We start from the raw sequence: 21,234 nt of genomic DNA on the forward strand, positions 1-21,234 counted from the left end.
GCAGACAATGTGGAATGCTGTGTTCCCTTTCATCCGTCATCCCTCATGGTGGAGAATGAGCTCGAAGTTACTTTCTGGCAGTAGAAGTAAGTTGCACTTGCCTCATAATCCAATTTGAGTGATCTAATTCCCCTCATGGCCATGGCCACCATTCATGGCAGCAGCGATCCGCTCCAGGGGCATGGGAACTGCATTAGGTGTGAGAAGAAACACATTCATATTTTAATCACATTTGAGACTGTATGACCTTTGATTAGTCTTTTAACGTTTTTGCACTTACAGCTTTTCATCTATAAGCTGTGTGATAATGGTGAGATGGACATGGCCTACCTGCATTATAGCATGATCACAAGAATGAAAAAAATAGATGTTAAAATGTTGATAAATGTATATTAATATGCAAATGGATGTTACTTAGTATTAATTATTGGTATTAGCAGACAGCTAAGTTACTAGTGCTCTGAGACAGACTCTTTGTGTAAAGCTAATTGGCCCCAAGGGAATCAAATGTATGACCTTTTAAGTATTAATTATCTCATATTCAAACCAACTAGTCTAATAGATGCAAGCCATACATAGTACTCCATCTTTGCTTTGAGTTATAAGGAAAGGTAATTTTTTCATTATTTAGGGGGAGTGTTTCATGAAATCTTTGAGGACGCCATCTTCCCTAGCATTTGTGTCTGAGCAAATGTAGTCGATGTCTGTCCAGACTTTACAATGCTCATCAAAAATCTGGGCAAATGTCAAACAATGCAGGCCTCCTGATTGCTTCAAGTGTGGTCCCTGGCCCAGGCGTGGCTGCTGAGAGCACGCCCCGAACACACACAAACACACACATACACGGACACACACACACACACACACATGCACACACACACACATCTACTGCTAGAGCTCCCGGATGGGGGACCCCTGGCTCCCCCTGGCTGTAGAGCTTTTGCAACGTGCACACGGAGCACCTGGAGCTGCTGGCAGTAGGCCTTGCAGTTGCTTTTCCTTCTTTTAGACTTGACGTGAGCTAATAAATCCTTCTTCTTCCTCGAGAAACCCATCTCTGCAAGTCTTTTTGATGTCCTGTTAAGCCCTTAGATGTCGCTCAATTAAATCAAGTGCATGGAACCTTAAACAAAACACAAATATCTCTCGATCAGTTTTCTCTGCTCCTGTGTTTCCTGGAAGCATTTCAGCCTTGTTCCTTACCTTACAGGGTCCTGGAGCTGCTGGCACATCAGGGGTTCCAGGTCCCCTGCCAGGTGCTGGGGCACCTCCACCGCCTCCGCCCCCTCTGCCCCCAGGCATCCCGCCGCCTCCCCCTCCTTTACCGGGACTGCCTGGTGGCATACCACCACCACCACCTTTGTTTGGGGGACCACCGGCCCTTGGAGGGATTCCTCCTCCCCCAGCAGCACCAGTTGAACTGCCTTATGGAATGAAGCACAAAAAAGTCTATAAGCCTGAGGTGTCCATGAAGAGAATCAACTGGTCCAAGGTAACACTACAACTAGAGCACTGGGCTCTGCTGTGCTGTTGGCAACCAACGCTGTGTGATTGACTGTGTTGTTGTTTTATGTGATATTGGAGAACATGACTCCTGACTCTTTTGCTTTTCTTTGTGAGTTCACCATCTCATATTTGTGTCTCCTAGTATAAAATGAGAGCCCCACAGACAATTTGAAATTGATGTAGAAGGCAAAAGGGAAATCAAAATGAAAATTGTATTAGAGAATAACATCTGAAACATATTACCAAATGAAAAATCAGTTGGATTCTTTTATCATTATTAACTTTAAGTACTGTAACAGTAAATACAATCTTTTAATTTTTTTTTAAGCGGGAGAGACATAGAGAAGGACAGATAGCGACAAACAGAAAGGGAGAGAGATGAGAAACATCAACTCAGAGTTGTAGCTCCTTAGTTGTTCATTGACTGCTTTCTCATACGTGCCTTGATCTAGGGCTCCAGTGGAGCTAGTGACCTCTTGCTCAAGCCAATGATCTTGGGGTTTCGAACCTGGGTCCTCTGCATCCCAGGCCAACGCTCTCTCCACAGTGTCACTGCCTTGTCAGGCTAATTTTTTGTTTAATCATTCTGCTACTTTATTTTAGTTATTTTTGTTTGCAGGGAATGATATTTTTTTGTTTTCAGATACTGTGGGATAGGTGACAGTAGTCAGTAGTGACATAAGCTAGTTTTGTTTCTTTTGATGTGATGTATGAAAGTTTTTTCTTTTGACTAGTGTTTTGCTTTATTACTATCCAATAATCTATCTTGTAAAAAGCTTATTATCAAGATTGACAGAGTCCCAATTCACTAGGAAGTAACCTTCTAATAAAAACATAATTCCTCAGACTACCATTCGGGGACATGACTCGTCTACTAGCATATACAACAAACAGTGCTGTCTGACGGTGTCCACGGAGTAAATTGCTCTGACCAGATTAATGAGTATACCAGTTTTAAAGTGAAGTAAATACTTACACTTTGCTAAGCAAAGTAAATGAGGTATAAATGGTTTTCAAATGTAGAATTTTTGGAAAACAAATTAGGCACAATCTACCAAACCATAAGATCCAGAAGCCCTTGGCTCAGTTATGTCTCTGTAAATACAGTGACTTGTTAATTTAGCAATTTAGCACACAGTGCAATGGCACGTGGGTATCACAGCATCAGTATGTCCGGGGAAATGCACAGTGCTAACCTTGGATTTCAGTGGGGTGGCTGAGAGCAGTTCTCTGGAGCTGTACTGCCTGTCCCTACTTACTAGTTTGGGCAACCACTTCAGCTTCCCTTCCCTTCCCTTCCCTTCCCTTCCCTTCCCTTCCCTTCCCTTCCCTTCCCTTCCCTTCCCTTCCCTTCCCCTCCCTTCCCCTCCCTTCCCTTCCCTCTTCTCCCCTTCCCTCCCCCTCCCCTTCTTTTCCCTTTCCTTCTTTCTTTTATCTTTTTTTTCCTTTTTGTTTCTTTGTTTGTTTGTTTTGTGAGAGGAAGGGAAATAATGAGACTGATTGCCAGAGATGCCCCTACTGGTTCCACCTAGCAAACACTGTCTGGGGATGATATTCAAGTTCTGAGCTATTTTTAGTGCCTGAGAATCAAGTGCTCCAACCAAGCTATCATCAGTGCCCAGGGTGAATGCTTGAACCAGTTGAGCCACGGGCTATGAGAGGGGAAGAGGGAGAGGGGGAAGAAGGAGGGAAGAGAAGCAGATGGTCACTTCTCCTTCTCCTATGTGCCCTGACCACAATGTCAGTATACTAGGCTGATGCTCTATATACTGAACCAATGGCCAGGGCCCCACTTAATCTTCTTGAGGCTCAGTTTCCTCATCTGTAAAATGGAGATAATAATTGGTTCCACCTCAAAGAATCATTATGAAGATTTCATTAGATGAGTTGATATGTGCAAATCACTTAAATCAGTACTGGACATGTTTTTTTAATTTTTATTTTAGTACAGATTTTTTTTTTACAGAGACAGAGAGACAGTCAGAGAGAGGGATAGATAGAGACAGACAGACAGGAATGGAGAGAGATGAGAAGCATCAATCATTAGTTTTTTTTGCAATACCTTAGTTGTTCATTGATTGCTTTCTCATATGTGCCTTGACCGTGTAACCCCTTGCTCGAGCCAGCGACCTTGGATCTAAGCTGGTGAGCTTTGCTCAAACCAGATGAGCCCGCGCTCAAGCTGGAGACCTCGGGGTCTCAAACCTGGGTCCTCCGTATCCCAGTCCGATGCTCTATCTACTGTGCCACTGCCTGGGCAGTATAGATTTTTAAAAATGTCATCTGTGAGGTAGCTTATTGCTGTGATGTGCCTTTTCTACATACTGATAGAATACTATGCCTTTCTCAATGAATATTTACTTGAAAAGGGTTATTTTGATGGATCCTAAAATTGATTTAGCTAGGTAAGTGATAAAAGAACTGTCAATTCACATAGGTGAAAATGAATTCTTGAAAAACTAAGTATGCAGTAGTATTTTAGAAACTTATCTTTGGCCTGACCAGGCGGTGGTGCAATGGATAGAGCATCAGACTAGGACTCAGAGGACCCAGGTTCAAAACCCCAAGGTCACCAGCTTGAGTGTGGGCTCAACTGATTTGAGTAAGGGATCACTCTGCTGTAGCCTCCTGGTCAAGGCACTTAGGAGAAAGCAATCAATGAAAAACTAAGTTGCAGCAACAAAGAATTGATGCTTTTCATCTCTCTCTCTTCCTGTCTGTCCCTGTCTGTCCCTCTCTCCATCTCTGTCACAAAAAATAAAAAAGAGAAGAAACTTATCTTTGTTATTTTGGTTTCAGATTGAACCCAAAGAATTATCTGAGAGCTGTTTCTGGATAAAGGTGAAGGAGGACAAGTTTGAAAATCCAGATCTCTTTGCAAAATTGGCACTGACTTTTGCTACCCAGATGAAAGGTAGAGGTTATGTTTTTAAATATAAATTCTTTGTTCTCATTTATTGAATTCACCGCTTTGCTAAAACTTCTACTAATTTATATACATGTGTCATCTTTCTACCCTGGACAGAGTCAAACATGATAGATTCACACATTAACCCTTTGAGTGGTATGAACGTTCATGTACATCCTCGTGCCTCCTGACCATCCAGAGTATGATCGTACAAAAATTTTTATTTTCAAAATGTGTAAGGCAACATTGAAAAATGGCAAATGTATGTTCTTCTTGTTTTCATAAATTGGTTATCAAACAAACATGGTTTTAAGTTAATAAAACTGTAACTGGAACTAATTTCACTTTTTGAAAAGAAAAACTTACTCCCGGGGGGTCAGCAAGCATGGAGAAAACTCACTACTCAAAGGGTTAACTGTATTTACGTCGCAGCTGAAGAAGGGTCCTCTTTTCCCTTTTGATTTTATTTTGCATACCTGTTATTCTTCTGAAAATATAGGTTTTCTGTTTAGTGTTTATTTTGTGTGATTAGTTGTCTCTTATAAAGTTACCAGTTTTACTGAGAAGGAGAGGAGATGTTTGTTGATTGACCATGTGAGATAAAATACTGTAACAATACACGTGGCCTAAAGTTTTCATGAAATGGGTACAGGGTGCTATAGTTCCTCTTATATTTGTACTGATTATCAATTTGGTTTCCTAGGACATTTTATAGTTTCTTTCTATAAGCAGATTTTTTAAAAGTATATCAAATCTGGTACCTAATAATTATATTTTACTGATTTGATAATATAGTGCCTTGTTTTTGATTAGATCCTTATGCTCTGTGAATGTCACACATAATTTTGGTGCTATAGAGGTAACGTCTCAATCTTATAATTAAACATTGTAGTTTGTGAATTTTTTGACAGTGTGTATTCACATTACTCTTTTACTTATTATTGCAGAATTCATGGTTTAGTTAAGCATAGGATTTTTTTCCATCTGAATGAATCTTTACAACTAAGAAATTGATATATTCCATATTCCTGTGCCCTTGGAATTAGCACATCATTCATTTGTCAAAATATGCCCTAGGATGTGAAATGTGAATTTTGGAAGGTTCCGAGAGAGAGAGAGAGAGAGAGAGAGAGAGAGAGAGAGAGGAATTATTTCTTGCCAGTTCTTCTATCATAATGTGCACACTGGAGGTGCTTGTGCTATATTTGTTGTTCCTTGTAAATTGAATTTCACACAGTGAAATCTGGGGTGATTAGAGTATTCTGAAACCTGGTGACATTTTAGAACACTCCTTTTATTAGTTCTCTTTTTCTTTTTCTTTGCTAGAGTAAACCTCATGTTTTAAGGGTTCTTCAATGACTCCAATTTTATTATAAACAGTTTTTATTATATAAAACTTTATTATATAAAAAATATTTATTATAAACACTTTTTTAAATTGAAAAAGTAAACATGCTTATATTAAGGTGTTCATATGGAAGGAAGGAAAGGAAGGAGGGAGGGGGAGGGAAGAAGGGAGGGATAGAGGGAGGCAGGGAGGAAGGAAGGAAGGAAGGAAGGAGAGAAAAAAAGGAAAGAAAGAAAAAGAAAGAAATAAAAGAAAGAAAGAAAGAAAGAAAAAAAAAAAAGCAGGCCAAGAAAGAAAGAAAGAGAGAAAGAGAGAGAGAGAGAGAAAGAAAGAAAAAAAAGAAAAGATGGATGGTAAACATATCCCTTCTCCCAGACTAACAGCTTCTTCCCCATTGAAAACCACCGCTCTTACTAGCCTCTCACATCGCCCGTGAGAGATAGTCTACGTGACTAGAAACTTAAGCTCTGTCTCTTAAGTTTATGCTCCTTTTACCTTATGTCCTTTGATATTATTCGATGATAATTTATGTTTCTTTCCTGTGTGTGTGCTTTTATATTTGTACTGCATAAAATTCTGTGGTCTGAGCCTATTTGAGTTTATTTACCCAGTTCTGTATTAATGGATATTTAGGTTAGTTCCAATCTTTCACTATTTCAAGCAATGCTTCATTGAACATAGACCTACATCCGCCTTTGTGCACATGGAATCTGTCCGTAGGATAAATTCTCGAAGTGAAGTTTCTGGATAAAATTCTGTGTACATTTATACATTTGATCGATATTACCAGATTGCCTTCTGAATAGTTTGTGTCCAGTTAGAGTGCCACCTCAGACATGTACTAGTGTCTCTTTCCCTCATTTGCCCATTGCTAAGGTGAACACGGTAAATCCTCCGTGTTCTGATTTTGACTTCTTAAATTAGGAGTGAAGTGGACTGGCCTATCTCCTGTTCCCAGGCAATTTTAACTTCCTTTTTTCTGCGAACTTTACCCTGCAGTTCTTCACAAGTTCTGTACTGAGCAGTCGTTCTTTTACTTACTGATGTGTTTCAGTGGTGGGATTTAGCCCGTTCGCACTAGTTCAGCAGAACCGATACAATATTTTGTTGAGTTCGGCAAACCAGTTGTTAAAATGGCATTTGTCATCAGGGTTCTCTCTAAGGGGGGCGCCTGGACAGCTGCCCAATGTGGGAATCACAGATTGATGTTCCTTACTGTTTTTGAACGCTCATTTGCACAACAGCACATTCTAAGCGCCCATAGTAATGTTCATTCTGTCCATAGGTAAAAAAAAAAATTGATGGAACTCTGCTTGTAGTAATTCTTTATTCATTTCATAAAACTCATTATACTTTTAATGAAATACTACATTTTATTCCCCCCGTATTTGTTACCTCAGTAAGCAAACATGTAATGTAAACAGAAAAAGTGCCAAACAACCATGGGGTGACAACTTGTATTGTTTTTTGTCAAGGAATATTTAATATTTTTTCATTATTATTTTAAAACCTTCTTATAACATAATCTAGTTTTATGTACCTCTTTTATCATTTTTATTTAAGTATTAAGTGCATGAAATAACAAACTACCTTTCAGTATATCGCTTTTTTATACTTAAACAGTCATTAGGGCAGAAAACCGGTTGTTAAATTATTTGAATCCCACCACTGAGTATTTGTGTTGGGTCCCACAAGAATCAGAGGTTGCTTAAAACTTTAGCGTTAGTCTGGACCTTAGAAGTGGCTCTTTATTTTACCAATGAATGAAATGAAGTTTGAAACATAGAGGTAACTAGAAAACCCATTAGAGAGTTTCTAAAAGTCGTGTGGCGGAGGGGAAAGGCAGAGGAAATGGAGTTACACGTATTTGCATTCCAGCTGTGAGACTTGTAACCTCTGAGACTGAATTTTCTCATCCATAAAATGAGTAGACTAATGTTTACCTAGTAGTGTTGTGAGAATTAAATAAGGTTATATATTTAAAGCACCCAGCACAGTGCTTAGCATAGCAGGCACTCAATAAATATTAATTCCCCTTTTGCTTTCATTTAACATGGTGTGTGTATGTGTGTGTATGTTTGTTGTTGTGGTTATTGACACTTAATACAACTGTTAATTCAGCAAGAGAATTTCCTGCTCTTCAGAGCAGCACTTGGTAGAACCAATCAGTCACAACAGAAGCAATTCTCACTGTGACTGCTAAAGTCTAATCAAACCAAAGGAAAAAGCTAAACAAAATTCATACAAAGGCTCTCATGTACTCACTGCTGAGAATATGGCATTTCCAGTCTCTGAATTTTCTAGGCAATGCCACAACCACTTCTTTTCCAGTTTTGAGTATTTGAGAAGAAATCAGGCCAGGCATACCTGTCAGCACCATCATTTTTACTAATATTAATTTCTTTTTCTTTTTTTATTAAGTGAGAGGAGAGGAGGCAGAGAGATATACTCTCACATGTACCCTGACTGGGATCCACCCGGCAAGCCCTTACTGGGCGATGCTCTGCTCATCTGGGGCTGCTGCTCCATTGCTCAGCAACCGAGCTATTTTAGTGCCTAAGATGAGGCCACGGATCCATCCTCAGTGCCCTGGGGCCAATTCACTCCAACATTTTGAGCCATGGTTGTGGGAGGAGAATAGAGAGAGAGAGAGAGAGAAAGGGGAGTGGGAGGGATGGAAAAGCAGATGGTTGCTTCTCCTGTGTGCGTGCCCTGACTGGGAATGGAACCTGGGACTTCCACGCACCGGGTGGATGCTCTTACTACTGAGCAAACCAGCCAGGGACAGATTTACTTCTGAAGGGATACTTAAAGGAACAGTGAAGCTTCCTAGCATATTTCAGACCAGTGTGATATAGCTAAAACACACTTTAATGATATAAAATTGCCATTTATTTTCATAACACTTAATGACTATTGATTGATCTTACTGTAATAGATCAAGCTCCTTGTCATTCAGGGAGCCTTAATTTATAATTTGGTCAATAGGAGGCAGGACCAGGGAGAAACGAGTGGGAGGCTCTGGCTCCATGAACCAGGCTGGGGCTCAGGCCGTCACTTTCTTCCCCACTGGGCTTCAGTTTGCCTGCCTCTCAGCTGTGTTCAGCAGGGAGCCACACACCTCTTGTTTCTAAGCAGAGCCCGGGTTACGAACTAGATAGGTTCTGTAGGCTTGTTCTTAAGTTGAATTTGTATATAAATCAGAACAGGTCTACATTTACCTATTAAATGTAACTTAAACAGATGTTTGTCTTAACATAGTATTTGTTTTTACCTTTCTGTGCATATAAATACTTCAGCATTTTCAAATACAATCTTAAACAATCTTGGATGGTGCAGAAGGTGGTGGACTTGTGGGAGAGGATGGGACTGGTGTCAGAGTCAGGGTTCGATTCTGCTGCCGGAGTCAGTTTCCTGAAGTGTAGGCATCAAGGGAGGTTTGGACAGAGCTTTTCTTTTTCTCATCATACATGGCCCTGTAGCATCTCAGGCCTTTGGTAATTATACAGGAAACTTCGGTGAGCCTCTCTGTGTCAAGATCTTGCTCCTCTCACTTTGCCATTCCTGCTTCAATGAGATGAAAAGCATCAGCTAACTCTTTTGAAGAAAACTTTTTCAGTTCTGGAGTTTCTAGGTCCCTGTTTTTTTTCCCTAAATGCTGTCATCTGCTGCTCTAGTTCCGTAAGGTCTTCATTGCTTAGTTCTTTGCTGTGGGAGTCGAGTTACTATGATATCATTTTCACTGATGTCCAAGTGCAGGTGATTACCCATAGTCCTTATGGTGCTCTGTTTATAAGTACGAGTTGTACGTCAGTTGGATATTGTAACTCATGGACTTATTGTACTTTCAAAGCTTTTAGATTAAGTGTTCTAAAACCTCTGAGAATTTCCCCCACTGCAAGGGATTTGGAGAGCTCACGTCTCTGTTTCCTAAATGCACTGTAGAGCATTACTGGTCTGTGTTGTGTTTTTTTTTTTTTTTTATTTTTTTTTATTTTTATTTTTTTTTTTCATTTTTCTGAAGCTGGAAACAGGGAGAGACAGTCAGACAGACTCCCGCATGCGCCTGACCGGGATCCATCCGGCACGCCCACCAGGGGCGGTGCTCTGCCCCCCAGGGGGCGATGCTCTGCCCATCCTGGGTGTCGCCATATTGCGACCAGAGCCACTCTAGCGCCTGAGGCAGAGGCCACAGAGCCATGCCCAGCGCCCGGGCCATCTTTGCTCCAATGGAGCCTTGGCTGCGGGAGGGGAAGAGAGAGACAGAGAGGAAAGCGCGGCGGAGGGGTGGAGAAGCAAACGGGCGCTTCTCCTATGTGCCCTGGCCGGGAATCGAACCCGGGTCCTCCGCACGCTAGGCCGACGCTCTACCGCTGAGCCAACCGGCCAGGGCTGGTCTGTGTTTTAATAAAATGTTTAATTTGTGTGTTTAAAGTTGTTTCACATTGCTGAAAAGAAAGAAGTTTTAAAATACACTAGTTCTTATATCTATAATATTTGAACATGTAAATATTTAACATGGGGTAGTGCCATTAAGTTATACTTTCTATTCAAATTACTTATTCTTAGGGTTGTAGAAAAAAATATTTTTAATTTTCTATTATAAACCAAATTTATTTTAGGAGAGAATGGATCTCTCATTCATCTCATTCAGTTTCTATTTGTAGAGTCCCCCCCCCCCCCGCCATGCACAAGGTTCTATCCTAGATGGGAAAACGAGGAAAGAAGGCTTGTTCCTGTACCACGGAACCCGTCATCTAGTGAGGGGAGAGGGAGGGGTACACTGCATTTAATCAAACTGTATTAAATGTCAACATAGATATTTTAAAAAACCATGGCAGCACAAAATGGAAATAATTAATTTTGTGTAGGGCATGTGGGGATCCCAGAGATGGTATCACTTGAACTGGACTTTGATGTTCAAGTAGAATTTTCATAGGGGAAGAAGGTAAGAATGCATCCGAGGCAAAACAGACCATTGGCGGAGTAACGGGAGGCGGAGATGAAGTGCACACTGCGTTGAAAGCACAGCCTGGTCAGTGGGGACTTGGCAGGTGTAGGTAGTCAAGTGAACTTCCCATTGAGGAAACGGGCTTTTGTTCTTGAAGCATTAGGTACCCAGTAGTTCGGTGCTTAACCAGGGAGCAGGAGCCCAGTCAGGTCAGATGGTTAGGTGATGGGAATTCACACACACGTCATGGAGCAGTGACTGTGAATAAATACTAGTAGTCTAGGCAAGCTATGATGATATCCTGACCAGTACAAATTCATCTCTAGTCAGAGGCCAATTTAATGGTGGGCCCACCGGGCACGTCCCCTGGGCCCCGACTTCTGAAGGGTCCCACAAAACCTCAACTTTAAACTTTTTCTAATGACACCAAGTTTGGTTTCATATGTGCAATTTTAACACTAATAGTAAATAATATTTTTTTTATTTATTTTAAAATATGGTTAACATGTATTTTTATTTTCCCTTTCTCTTTTTTTATTTATTTACTTTTTTAGATTTTATTTATTCATTTTTATTAGAGAGAGAGAGAGAGAGAGAGAGAGAAGAAGAGATAGAGAGAGAACAGGGGGAGGAGCAGGAAGCATCAACTCCCATATGTGCCTTGACCAGGCAAGCCCAGGGTTTTGAACCAGCGACCTCAGCATTCCAGATCGACGCTTTATCCACTGCGCCACTATAGGTCAGGCTTCTCTTTCTCTTTTTTAAGAAGCCCAATATTTTTCTCTGTGCCCGGGGCCTCAACTGACCTCAACCCACCTCTGTCTCTTGTGCCTTTTTTAGTTCCCAAATCTTGTGTTCCCACGCTTATTGTAATTAGGTTCTTCTTACAAGCCATGACGATGCCGTATGACAGAGAATATCTTGAAATGACCTCTGGATCACTAAAAAAAATTGTATATCTCTTTATATTAGAGACAGCTGGAAAAGGCCCCATTGGTACTTTTCAATATACATCATATGACTGTTGGAATTTGTAATTGTGTTCTATTTGTGTATTTGATTTGATGATATTTGGCAACATAGAAACATTGAGGCTACAATAATAGTGTCATTTTCCTTAAAAATTTATAATAATTATAGATAATAGTGATATTATATAAGAATGAAAGTAATGATGGCTAATATTAACTAAACGTGAAATAATAATAAAATATGTAGGCTATAACTGCTAATTCTAATTAGAATTTCTAGGGTTCTCCAGGGGCTTTGGGGAGAACAAAGATTGTGTGCATGGAAATCGTAAGCAATTTCTCAGTTTTAATGTTGCTTGGAGGAAATATGAGAAATAAACATGAGAGGTTAATAAAATTTTGCTTCTTCAATGATCTATTTCTATAGTTAAATTTAGCTCTAATAATAACAGAAAATTGAGGTGTTATAAATATTTCAAATGCATATAAATGTCATTTTGCAGTGCTGGAAATATTGGACATAGCTGCAAAATTACGGTAAAACTGAGTCTGGCGATGTGTTTATATACAAAAACCTTCTCCTTTAGGGTCGTATTTTAAATGGTGTCTCATCGTCTTAGAATAAGCTGGCTGCTTTTGAAGGCACCTACTTTTGTTCAGTTAATATAGTCTTCTATAATTAGTAAAGCAACGAAAAAACCAAGAGATTCATAAAATCTAATTCATTTGTGTCTTCATAATATAGAAATTCTTGGAATTGACTTGAAAATAATGAGATGCCAGTCTCAGAGTACACGCCCCCTAAAATATGGGGCTAAAGTGTCCTGTGAGATCTGGTGTCCTAACAAAGAATCTGTCATTTTAATGACACAGTATGCATGCTCTGTAGTATACGCTTTAACACAGAAAGAACAAAACGAGAAGACTTAATTCTTTCACACAGCCACTAAAAACCATATATATCTGAGTATAATTTCATCATTTTATTATATCTAAATTCTTTGGATTTCCATATGCAAGCACACTGATGATCTTTGTCTATCACCTTACCAAAGCTTTGAAAATTAGGAGCATTTTAAGTGTTACAACTTCTGACACATCAATTCATTTCCAATTGTTCCGTTCTAGCCCCGATCAATCACTTTCTGTAGAAGAAGCTACAAGGAATTTGTGAGCCAGAGGTACATGCTATTGTTAAATTGTGAGTCACTGATTATAGAGAGAAGTTGAGACAGTATCTTCAGTCTTCAAAATGAGTAGGCTTCACAGTGGCTCTCTCTGTATATATTGGTGATGGCGGGCTGTTTGTACTGCTTCTAGTGCTACACCATCACCATTAATAAGAATAGCAATCCTAAGAATAACACTAATAGCAACAGTAGTGCCTTTATTAAACATTTTCTCTGCCCCATTTGCTGTTGATAAGCATCTTAAATCCATTTCTCATTTAGTTGTCACACCAACCCTAGATACTATTATTGTTTTCTAAGTGAAGAAACTGAGACTGTGGGAGAGTAAGCAATATGTCTTTTTCACATCTCTAGTAAGTGGCAAAGTTGAGGTTGGAACCTAGGTTTCTTCCTAATCACTTACCTCCCTGTGTAGTTACCACTGACTTTTAATGGCTTTTATGCCCTTAGTAATTGGTGCGTTTTGTTGCACACTTGAACTGATTTCCTTTTTAATGCTCTGGTTTCACATATATTATCTTGTGAAGTGTATAATCCTATTATCCTGGCCCTTAAGACAGTTCTTGAGAGCTTAAACCACAGGTAGGAAGTTGTACATTCATGGAAGAGAATAAGGTTATTTTGTTCTATGGCTAAGATTTATTTCAGGCATTTTCTGCAAAGAATCTATTGACTGTAAAGCATGTGGTCTGCATGCCATTAGGCAATTGGTGAGGATATATTAATATATATGGGATACCTGCAGTAAAAAAAATAAGTTTTTCATGGTACTTCTTTGAGGTTAGCTTCATCACATTATAGACACCCTGTATTATTATTATTATTATTATTTTTTTTAATAAATAAATTTTTATTAATTTTAATGGGGTGACATCAATAAATCAGGGTACATATATTCAAAGAAAACATGTTCAGGTTATCTTGTCATTCAATTCTGTTGCATACCCATCACCCAAAGTCAGATTGTCCTCTGTCACCTTCTATTTCGTTTTCTTTGTGCCCCTCCCCCTCCCCCTCTCCCTCTCCCCCCCCCCGCCCCACGTAACCACCACACTCTTGTCCATGTCTCTTAGTCTTGTTTTTATGTCCCACCAATGTGTGGAATCCTGTAGTTCTTGTTTTTTTCTGATTTACTTATTTCACTCCGTATAATGTTATCAAGATCCCACCATTTTGTTGTAAGTGATCCGATGTCATCATTTCTTATGGCTAAACAGTATACCATGGTGTATATGTGCCACATCTTCTTGATCCAGTCTTCTATTTTTTTTTTACAGTGATTAAAGTCTTTAAGCAAACTCTTGGCCAATACAGCAAGAATCCATAAAAGAGTAGTGTCCTTAACATGTTCACCAAGTCCAAGTTGGCCCCAACACCATGCCAAATCCCTGAAAAGTGCAACCCAACCCCAGTTCAGTCTGTTAGGAGCTGTCATAGGGAGCAGGAGTCCAGGAAAAGTCCACCTCCAGGAAAAGTCCGCATGGCACTGGAATTATTGTCACAATTCTATACTTTGCAGCTCATGTCCAAGTCCCATTGACCGCTGCTTCTAGCTGGTAAAGATTCAGGTAGACTGGAAAAGCCATCTGCAACATGTGTGGAGATGGAGCTTCTGTTCTCCTCTGCCTGGAGAGATGAGACCAGGTTGCTTTTCCCTGGATCTCTGCGACTGTGGCTTGGTAAAGAGAACCTTGGGATACACTAAGTTCCTGCCACACGAGTCTCTCCCAGCTGCCGTTCGCTCTGGGGAGCTGGGCAGCCCTCTCCGCATTTCCGCTTTTCCTACCAGTCTCGGTGTGGCTTCTTCAGTTTTCCTTGGTTGAAGAGTCCTCTTAGTTTAGGCCAAAATTGGTTTTTCCAGATGATAGTTCTTAAAATTATTTTGTAATCCACTTTGGTTCTGGGAGGTGGATGTTGGTACGTCCGCCTACTCCTGCACCATCTTGTCTTCTCTCGACACTCTGTATTATTTTAATATGATACTTTTAAGGTGTGAATTAGTAAGACTCTTACGTTTCAGTAATTTTTACAAATAAACGTTGTATTGATTAGGCATAATAACAAGTGGTCAGTTGATAACATTTACAGCTCACACATATACTCCTGTCTACATATTTAGAATTATTGTTCTGGCCAAATTAGTTTTATTTGGGGAAATAGAAGTTATTTACGTTGAAATCCCGGGAACATTTTTAACACAGCTTTCTAACTCAACAAAGACATGTGCTTTGTTCTAGCTAGAGAGTGCTAGCGGTCGCATCAGGTCCGTGCTATGTCTTGCATGATCTAAAAAGTAACAACAGGAGGTTTTTCTGATTTGTTTGAGAAATATATTCAATTTGGGGAAGTAGAAATCTTGGTAGCTTTTCTGAGGCATTAGACAGAAGTAATTCCTTTAATCAGTTATTCCTTGTTGGTGAGAGTAAATTTAATTCTTTCTTTTTAATAGGTTATTCAGTAATATCTGAATATTACTTAGTTTTCCCTAATAGTTTTAAAAAGTATAGTTACATTTTTTAATGATTTTTATTTTAGATTTTATTTATTGATTTTAGAGAGAGGGACAGAGAAGGGGGGAGGAGCAGGATGTATTAACTTTACAGTAGGTACCTCTTGTATGTGTCTTGACCAGGCAAGCCTAGGGTTTCAAACTGGTGACCTCCGTGTTCCAGGTTGATGCTTTATCTACTGTGCCACCACAGGTCAGGCAGCTTTCCCTAATTTTAAGCTATGTTTTTTAGTATTTTAATTTTCATTATTATCAGTTTCATTTGTATCAGTTTTGATTTGCTTTTTATTTTTACTAGTTTTATCATGATATAATATAATTGACATATAAAGTTATTTCAGTTTAGGATCTATAACATAATGATGGTACATATGGATTACCATAATAAGTTTAGTGACTATTCCTTCCCTCACATAGTTATAAATATTTTTTCCTTGTGGTGGAAACTTTTAAGGTTTATTCTCTTAGCTACTTTCAAATATATATAGTATTGTTAATTGTAGTCACCATGCTATACATAATATTGTCAGAACTTAGTTACCATAAAACTGGAAGTTTGTACCTTTTGGCCCCCTTCACCCACCCTATATCACCCCCGCCTCTGGCAACCACAAATCTTATCTCTTTTTCTTATCTTTTTTTGTTTTTTTAAGAGAGAAACAGATAGGAAGGGAAAGAGATGAGAAGCACCAACTTATAGTTGCAGCATCTTAGCTGTTCATTGATTGCTTTCTCATATGTGCCTTGATGGGGGGGGGAGGCACAGCGTAGCTAGTAACCCGTTGCTCAAGCCAGCGACCTTGAGCTCAAGCCAACGACGTCGGGCTTCAAGCCAGTGACCATATGGTCATATCTGTGATCCTGCACTCAAGCCAGTGAGCCTGTACTCAGGTTCGTGAGCCCGTGCTCAAGCCAGCAGCCTTGTGGTTTTGAACCCGGGTCCTCAGCATCCTAGGCTGACACTCTGTCCACTGTGCCACCACCTGTTCAAGCTCTTATCTCTACTTCTATGAACATATCATTATTGTAAAATGTTGTTTAACATTCTTTAAGGTAGATGTGCCATCTGAATGAGTAAATTTAATTAGATGCCATCCAGATACTATAGTATATGGGATATGACTTAAGAAGTTCAAAATCATAAGTTAAAAATATCTGTTCCTTTTTAACACATGCTAAGAATATATTTGTACTTGAAACCAGTTTCAGATTTTTGTGCCCGACTATCATGGTTAAAGAATTTTAACTTTTAATTTTATTGTTGTAGATAATGCTACTATAGGAACCTAACAAATTACCCTCAAATTACCAGCTTAAAAGAATACACATTTATTTTCTCACAGTTCTGGGGATGTTGGCAGAGCTCAGCTCAGTCCTCTGCCTCAACGTCCCTCACAAGGCTGAATATAAGGTGTTTTTAGGGTTGTGGTCTGATCTGAAGACTCGAGTAAGGAATTCTATTTTTTTAGTCTTATGTGTAGGATTTTTTTTTTTTGTATTTTTCTGAAGCTGAAAACAGGGAGAGACAGTCAGACAGACTCCCGCATGCGCCCAACCGGGATCCACCCGGCACGCCCACCAGGGGGCGACGCTCTGCCCACCAGGGGGCGATGCTCTGCCCCTCCGGGGTGTCGCTCTGCCGTGACTAGAGCCACTCTAGCGCCTAGGGCAGAGGCCAAGGAGCCATCCCCAGTGCTCGGGCCATCTTTGCTCCAATGGAGCCTTGGCAGCGGGAGGGGAAGAGAGAGACAGAGAGGAAGGAGGGGGGGGGTGGAGAAGCAAATGGGCGCTTATCCTATGTGCCCTGGCCGGGAATCAAACCCGGGTCCCCTGCATGCCAGGCCGACGCTCTACCGCTGAGCCAACCAGCTAGGGCCTGTAGGATTTTTTTAAAAGCTGATTTTAGCAAGAAAAGAAGGGAGAGAGACAGGAACATCATATTCCTGTATGTGCCCTGACTGGGAATTGAACTGGCAACCTCTGTGCTTCCAGACAATGATGCTCTGTCAGAACTATCCTGCCAGGATTCATCTGCAGGGGTTTTGACAGCATTCAGTTTCTCCAGCACTATTGGACTCGGGGCCTCCATTGTTTGCTGGCTATTGGCCAGGGGCTGCCTTCACTTCCCTGCTTCGTGGGCCTCTCCATAGTGTAGCTCATCAAAGACAGATTGCTTCATCAGAGTGTGCATACTAAGGAGTGAAGAGAGCATGAAAGCAAAAAGAAGTCATGGTCTTTTGTAGCCTAATTTTATTATTAGAAGCAATTACTAGGCCCAGCCCTCATACCCAGGTAGGGAGGGATTGCTCAAGGGTGTGAATACCAGGGAGCATTTGGGAGCCGTTCCAGAAACTACCTACCCCGTGGGTGTGTACAATTTGATTTCTCAGTAATTAAAGTGCGATGACATCTCTCTCCTTTATGATTTCAGCAGAATACTAACTGTTCTCTCCACCTTCTGTCCTTTTTTTTCTTGTGATCATTTTTTCCAACCTCGTCAGCCTTGTCTTTGTACAGTGTGAATTATCATGGTGCTCCTGTGCTTGGAATATCTCAGTGACTACCCGTTGTCTTCGAGGGGACATCTAAACTCCTCTTCATGCATTTCAGGGTCATTTGCCTCTTGACTCCCCCAGAATTGTCCTTCAACTGAACTCTTGTTCCTGGAACAGAGACACTTACAAGACTTTGCAGCTTCTTTCTAAACCACCGCCAGTTCTTCACTTGGCCCCTCTTTAGAGGATGCATCTGTCAGAATGTAGTCCTCACAGTATATTGCAATTGTCTTTCCTCAATTGTGTCCCCGTCAGACAGTGAACTTCTTGCGGCAGGAAGAGGTATTTTTATTTTGTTTCCTGTTGTTTCCCAGCATGCACTGCAGCTTCTGGCAAGTATAAGTGTGTTGTTCAATAAACACACAATTGAATTAGTTGTGTGTACTTGGTTTCATATTACCAAGGCAGATAAAGTATGGGTGCTAATCCAGAATTGTGGCACGTTGTAGGAAATGTTTGTGTATTTAATAATTCATTCAGTGACATACATATGAGAGAATCAGCCCTTGGAAAATAGATTATAAATACCTTATGATAGTTATAAGGACAGGTATCTTATATATGTTTAAATATCAGAAGTTGCATAATTGAGTCTGGCTGTGGTGGCTTGTTAATTTCCTGTGATTTAGTAATTCACTTCATTTGGAGATGTATAAAGATACATAGATATAGATATATACACATATTGTATACATATGCATATATATATATGTGCATTTATGTACATGTGTGTGTATATATATATTTTTTTCTACCACAGATTTTGTTAAAATTTTTAAGGGTAAATAGTGGCCTTTGGTTGATTTAGTCAATAAAGTTTTAAAAAAACTATGGTCGGCACACTTATAAAAATAGAACTTCACTGTGCTGAAATAGATGTCTATTTCTTGATTTGTTGTTTGTCCCTTAAGGAAACCATTTAATTCTTTATTGTCTCTATTGAAACACCTATAAAATAGAATAATGATCAGTAAAATAGGAAAACCATCAATAGGAGTTTTGTGAAAATGAAGATGAATGTATATCACAAACTCGTAAAACTGACAATTGTAACAATTGCACAGACTAATATTCCTGGGCACTTACTATGTGCCTGCTACTTTTTTAAGGCTTTCACATGGATTATTTCATTTCATTTTATTTACTTATTCATTTTTTTAGAAATAGAGAGACAGAAAGACATAATAAGAGAGAGAGATAAACATCAAGTTGTAGTTGTGGCACCTTAGTTGTTCATTGATTGCTTCTCATTTGTGCCTTGACCAAGAGGCTCCAGTTGAGCAAATGACCCCTTGCTCAAGCCAGAGACCTTGGGCTCAAGCCAGCGACCTTGGGGTCATGTCTATGATCCCATGCTCAAAGTGGCGAACATGCCCTCAAGCTGGTGAGCCCATGCTTCAGCTGGCAACCTTTTTGTTTCAAACCTGAGTCCTCACTGTCCCAGGATCACACTCTATCCACTAAGCCATCGCTGGTCAGGCATAGTTTTTAAATGCATTCTATGCTGTGGGTACAATTATTACAGCCGTTTTGCAAAGGGGCAGAGTGGAGCTGGAAATCAAGCTCAAGCAGGGCTGTCGCACAGCCTGCGTGCATCGCCACTTCGCTGATTACTGTGTGAGCGAAGCCGTGGAAATGGGGTGCGTTACAATAGCCTGAATCTACAGACTGTGCTTTTGACAGCATTGAATGAATCAGTTCATCCACTGAGCAAATGTTTACAGGGTGTTGAAAACCTTTTCTCTCAATGTAAATCCAATCTAGACAGAGTATAAATATGTTAAAGTTGCTACCAACCCTTGGCTAAATTCTCCATGTGTGTGTGGTCTGCCTTTGGTTTATCCATGGTCACATACAACACTAGTGTGGTTTCTCTCTGTGCCCCTCACCCCAGCATCATTGCTTTCTGCTCTTTGGCATCTGTGGATAGTGGGTTAAGGATTATACTCAGTGTTGGGATTCAAATACTTTAACAACCAGTTCTCTGCCCTAATGAGTGTTTTAAGTATTAAAAAATTATCTACCAAAAGGTAGTTTATTATTTCACGCACTTAATACTTAAATAAGACAAATAAAAGAGGTTCACAAAACTAAATCATAAGAGTTTTAAAATATTAATAAAAATATTCAATAATATCTGACAAAAAACAATAAAACTATTATTTAAGATATTTCCATATTGCTTCTTGATTGGTGTACTCACTTGCAATTTTTTTCACCTGTGGATGGAATGAACATTACTGTGGGCACTTAGAATATGCTGTTGCACAGATGAATGTTCAAAAAGAGTAAGGAATGTCAATTTGTGATTTCCACATTGGGTGACTACCCAGGTGCCCACCTTAGAGAGAACTCTGATGACAAGTGCCATTTTAAAAGCCAGGTCTCCGGACTCAACAAAAATTAGGTATTGGTTCTGCAGAACAGGTACGACCCAACTGAATCTCACCACTGATTATACTTTTAATTTAAATTAATTTTATAGGAGCCTAATCAACCTGTGTGGTGCATTCCCGTGGCAAACATAACTGTTGTGAATTATCGATATTCCCTGCATTTGAATGGCTCATTGAGAGTTGACTGTGTCTGCCTTCAAGTGATAAGAACAGACTGATAACGTGCTCCTGGCAATGTGTGAGAAATGTGTTTGTCCTAGCATGTAACTGTTTTAACAGAAGGCAACAAAGGTGACTACTCTGTCACATGTGACACTATTAGGGAATTTTTTTTTTAAAAGAAGCTGGTTTAATTAGATATCTTTTATTCCATTAACAGCAATAATGAAGACGCCATCGCGGCTGTCTTAGCTTTTGCTTACTATTTGCTCTTGCAGTTCCGATCAGATCACATTATTATTAGCATTTTTAGTCTATTTTACATGGTTTTGTTTTCTCATGGCTGAGAACTTACATATTTTAGTAATTTAGTGTATTATCAAATGTTAATACATGTATCTACATGATAGATTATAATAAGGTTCTAAAATGCTTATATCATCGTTTATAGATCTTTATTTTATTAATAGTATTATCATTTGGTATTACACAGTTTCTTAGTCCATTTTAGGACATAAACTGAACACATATAAAGGTAAAATCACAAAAAATTAATTTCTTCGAGTGGAAACAGCATTGGGGGACAGAAGTGTAATAATCCTTTGTGAATAGTTCACACAGTCATAATTTAGCTAAGGGATTCCTTTAGAATTTAAAATTTCTTAAATATTTAGAATTTTTTACCGTTTTCTGAAATGGCTTCTAATCAGCCATATTCTTTTTTGTGTTCAATTATATATA

General features: G+C 39.6%; 1 protein-coding gene across 3 annotated transcripts in view; it reads left to right on the plus strand.

Annotated features, from left to right (window-relative positions):
- Positions 1 to 21,234, plus strand: part of DIAPH2 (diaphanous related formin 2) — a 1,004,885-nt gene that overhangs the window by 297,733 nt on the left and 685,918 nt on the right. For all 3 annotated transcript variants that reach the window (XM_066248744.1, XM_066248745.1, XM_066248746.1), the window contains 2 exons: positions 1,211 to 1,492; positions 4,306 to 4,420. In XM_066248744.1, coding sequence (XP_066104841.1) covers positions 1,211 to 1,492; positions 4,306 to 4,420 — 397 coding nt within the window. The remainder of the gene's footprint in view (positions 1 to 1,210; positions 1,493 to 4,305; positions 4,421 to 21,234) is intronic.

Source organism: Saccopteryx bilineata, chromosome X (assembly GCF_036850765.1).
Source record: "Saccopteryx bilineata isolate mSacBil1 chromosome X, mSacBil1_pri_phased_curated, whole genome shotgun sequence".
Classification (NCBI taxonomy): Eukaryota; Metazoa; Chordata; class Mammalia; order Chiroptera; family Emballonuridae; genus Saccopteryx; species Saccopteryx bilineata.